Raw genomic sequence first — 4,718 nt, 5'->3', positions numbered from 1 at the left:
TCAACACTTAAGCTTTAGTGCATCTATTTAAAAAGGCGTGGCTTTTTATTGGCCCAGCGCCTTTGTGTGCTGCCAATCCCGAGGTGGGCGGCTGTGTCCACACCCTTGTGGGCGGAGCTCTTCCCAGCCCTGCAGGCCTTTGCGCATCAGGACATCTGGCCTCGCACTGGCTGGGCGGCGGTCCTTGGTAGTAGAGGGGCAGCTTAACCCTCTGCCTCACCTGACAAGCCTGAAGAAAGCTTAATCCATGCTCTGGATTCCTCTGGGGTCCCTTATCCAGGCCCGGCCCGCAAACCAGAATTTCCAGTGTGACTGTGTTGGCAGAGAGTTAATGAGCAACCGAGGAGGATGTGGCTGTCGCTGCTGTAGACTTGCCCAAGAGGGCAGGACAAAAGAACGCCAGGTCCTTAGTCTCTCTGCTTGGAACGAGGCAGGTGGGTAGGGCGCATCTCAGGAAGTGGAGGCAACATGAGATTGGAGGCCTCAAGGGAAGGGAATCCGGAAACTGACACCCTAACCCCATATATCGAGTTTATATGGACGGATACCAGCTCCTGTGCTACATAAATGTTTTACATAAAAGAATGGGCTCTGAAGCCAGGCTCAGCCAATCTGTAGCTGTGTGGTCCCTGGCAAATTGCATATCTTCTCTCTGTGTTAGGATCCTCCTCCATAATATTCATAACAGTAGTACTACCCCCCAATATTCAGTTTAACTTCTAAGCCGGCCCCTGCCTAGCCCTCTGATTCTTTTTAAAGATTGAAATATAATCCACTTACCATGAAATGTATCCTTTTAAAGTGTACAATTCAGTGGTTTTTGGTATCTTCACAAAGTTGTGCAACAATTTCCACTAATTCCAGAACATTTTTTATTTCATTTTATTTTGAGACAGAGTATCCCACTGTCACCCAGGCTGGAGTGCAGTGGTGTGATCTCAGCTCACTACCACCTCTGCCTCCCAGGTTCAAGCGATTCCCCTGCCTCAGCCTCCCAAGTAGCTGGGATTACAGGCACCCGCCACCATGCCTGGCTTATTTTTTGTGTTTTTAGTACAGACGGGGTTTCACTATGTTGGCCAGGCTGGTCTTGAACTTCTGACCTCGTGATCCACCCGCCTCGGCCTCCCAAAGTGCTGGGATTACAGGCTTGAGCCACCGCATCCAGCCCAGAACAGTTTTATCATTCCAAAACCAAGGGTGCCCCCTAGCAGTCACTCTCCATTCTCCACTCCCCTCAGCCCTGGGGTCATTCATTTACTTTTTGCCTTTGTTGATTTTCCTTTTCTGGAGATTTCATAGAAATGAAATCATATATGTGACCTTCTGTGTCTGGTGTCTTCCACTTAGCATAGTGCTTTCAAGGCTCATACATGTTATCTCCCATGTGCGTCTCGGTACTTCATTGCTTTCTGTGGCTGCCATGGTATGGATATGCCACATTTTGTTTATTCCTTCATCGGTTAATAGATTTTTGGGATGTTCCCATTTTTTGGCTCTTATGAATAATGCTGCTATGAACCAACAATCAGGTACAAGTTTTTGTGTGGACATAGGTTTTCATTCGTTTAAGTGTATAGTCGGGTTGGATAATTTTATCTTATACTATTCTCCCCTTCTGCATCATAAGGACCTTCTTTCTGTCCCTCAAGCAAACCAAGCTTACTCCCACCTCAGGGCCTTTGGCCTAGCTGTCCCTTCTGTCTGGAAGGCTATTCCCCCAGATTGCTGCATACAGTTCACTCCTTATCAGTCAGATCTCAGTTTAAATATCGGGGCCTCAGTGAGTCCTTCCCAGACCATTTTATTCATTCTCTGACCCTTACCCTATTTTATTTTCTCTATATACATTATTACACTCTGATATGTTTTTTTATTTCTTTACTTGTGTCATATCTACCGCTTCTATTAATAGAACTGAGCTCCACCACAGCAGGTATCTTGTCTATTATGGCATTAGCTATACCTGGCTGCTAGAACAGCGCATGGCATGTAGTAAGCATGTATTAAACATTAGCTGTTATTCATACCTCACAGGACACTTAGAAAGTAGGTACCATTATTATGCATGTGTTACAAATGAAGAAACTGAGACTCAAAGGAATTAAGTGACTTGGCCAAAATTATGCAAGTGGGAAGTGTCACAGCCTGGGTTTGGTGCCAGGACTGTCTGGCTCAAAAGCTGGTACTCCTTGTACGATGCTGTACTGCTTATTTCAGCTCTTTCTTCCAGACCGATCTAGCCTCACAAATTGTCAATTCCAACAAGGATTCCTCTGGGCTTAGGAGACAGGGAGAAGAAACAGAAATGTGGATACTGTCTGATCTGGTAGCACCAAGAGGCCTGGCCCTGGAGCTGGTGGGGGAGGGAGGATAGGAGCTCTCACCTCCTGAGAGCTTTGACTGGAAAACAGGCCTCCCCAGAGCTGCAAGCCAAGGCCTGGTCTCCCTCCAGCAAGGCCCTGTGAGCCCCGGCAGGCAGCAGGTGCTCTCAAACAGCAGGCCTCCGGTACCATGTATATTCAGGTGGACTTCCTTTTATGCAAAACTCCAACAGGCATACTGCTAACTAACTTCATGCATGGTGCTGTTCTAAATACTTTTCGTGTATTAACTCACTGGTTCCCCAAATTAGCATCATGAGGTATGTATCATATTACCTCATGTAACTGATGAGGAGACTGAGGCCCAGGATGGTTAAGCAAACTGCTCAAGGTCACAAGGCTAAAGAATGGTGGAGGCAAGATATGAACTCAGGTTATCTGACTTGAGGTTCCTTCTTTTACTTGCCATTCTACCCTGCATCTCGGCAATGGATTTGAGAATAAGTCTTCATTTACAAAAGTATTTACCACTGGATGGCTATGTGACCTAAGCTCTAAACCCAAAGCTTTCTGGCCCTTAATTGCCTTATGTGCATAAATGGACAAGAATTAGCTTCTCTTCCATGTGTGTTCTTTAGAAAAAGATGCTAATATGTATTATGGCAGGGGGCAGGGTTAAGCTAAATTAGGTGGAACTCTTTGCAGCAGGATTTATCAGTGCCTTTAATATGCTAATGTACAATGGGCCTCTTCAAGAGAAGGGTTGAGGACATAGCCTTTCTCAAACTTTATTGAACACAGAACAATGTGGAATAGTATTCCATGGAACATAGATTGGTAAACAGTCATTTTAAAAGCTTATTTGGGCTAGGCACAGTGGTTAATGCCTGTAATCTCAGCACTTTGGGAGGCTGAGACAGGAAGATCACTTGTGCCCGGGAGTTCAACACTAGCCTGGGCAACATAGCAAGACCCTGTCTCTTCAAAAAATTAATTTAAAAAAAAAATTAGCCAGGTGTAGGGGCACTCGCCTATAGTCCCAGCTACTTGGGAGGCTGAGGCAGAAGGATCACTTGAACCCAGGAGTTAGAGGCTGTAGTGAGCTATGACTGCCCCACTGTACTCCAGCCTGGGCAATATAGCAAGACCCAGCCTAAATATTAAAATAAAAATAGCTTGTTTGCAGGAAAAAAGTCATTTTTCCTGAGATCAGACAGAATTCTCTTTCTTTGGCCTATTTTCACCTGCTAGGAAAAGACGAACTTATAAACAGTCATCCACTCCTTCAAGTCTGCAGGGGACTTTTGGTTAGCATGGAGATAAGGAAAGGGAACTCATTTGCTGAGCACCTACTATATACCAGCTCTGTGAGTATGGCTTAGATTGTTTTTCATGATTCTCAAAACAGCCCTTTGAAGCAGGCTTTATTTGAAGAAGGTGGGATAATGTTGCAGCTGAAAATGTAGGCTTTGGAGTCTGATAAACATGAGTTTGCATCTTAGCTATGTTACTTGATAGCTATAGCTGTGTGAACCTGGGCAAGCCGCTTAACTGTTGTACGCTTCAGTTTTCTCCTTGGCAAAGTGGATAATACAATGTCTACCTAATTTGGTTATCATGAGGCTTTGCAGATATAATGCATGAGAGGCACTTACTTAGCATCTGCACATAGTAAGTATACAGTAAGAAGTCACTTCATTATTAGCATTATCCTCATCATTATTCGTGTTTTACAGATCATACAGCAGAGACCCAGAAAGGGTAAGTAACTTGCCTAACGCCACACAGCTATTGTGTGTGGCTGAACTGAGATCCATACAGAACCCCAAACCTGCTCTTTCTCTCCAGGATCCCTAAAGGAGGCTAAGCCCATTGTATTTGAACTTGCAAATAAAACCTCTCTTCCTCTCCACACCTCACATCACATGCCACTCGGGAATGACTGGGAATTTCCCCTTAGAACGCAGACCCTACCACTCATGCATAAGCGTTCAGACCCACTTGGTAACAGCATGCCCATGACCCAAGGCCCTGACAAATAGGCCTGGAGAGCTGAGAAGGTCCTGAGCCTATGAGCATCCCTCTATGAGCCCCTCTATACAGGGAGCATCCATGGCCAGTGCACATGTTGTATGTAGAGGAAGCCACATGGCCCCGGCTGTCAACCTGGGATCTTCCAAGTCCTAGCGTACGTGGGGGATGCCTCCGTGGCTGTCACAGGGAAGGGGCAGCAGGGAGACAACATGGAGCCCGGGGGGGGCAAGGTTCTAGGTTCTGGGCCAGAGTCAATGAAAGCAGTTGCTCTTGAAAGAAGTTTGTATGTTGTCCTTCCATGTAACTTTCTATTTGAAAAAGAGGCTTGCTGTCTACCCCCATACCACCACCACCAAAAAA

General features: G+C 45.8%; 1 protein-coding gene across 1 annotated transcript in view; it reads left to right on the top strand.

Moving 5' to 3' along the window:
* The first annotated feature begins 247 nt into the window (after positions 1–247).
* Positions 248–4,718, top strand: part of NIPAL4 (NIPA like domain containing 4) — a 29,008-nt gene continuing 24,537 nt past the window's right edge. Inside the window, 1 exon segment of the mRNA XM_017856625.1 lies at positions 248–434. Coding sequence (XP_017712114.1) covers positions 248–434 — 187 coding nt within the window.

Source organism: Rhinopithecus bieti, unplaced genomic scaffold (assembly GCF_001698545.2).
Source record: "Rhinopithecus bieti isolate Rb0 unplaced genomic scaffold, ASM169854v2 scaffold_2915, whole genome shotgun sequence".
Taxonomy (NCBI): Eukaryota; Metazoa; Chordata; class Mammalia; order Primates; family Cercopithecidae; genus Rhinopithecus; species Rhinopithecus bieti.
This window is presented reverse-complemented; position numbering and strand designations above follow the sequence as displayed.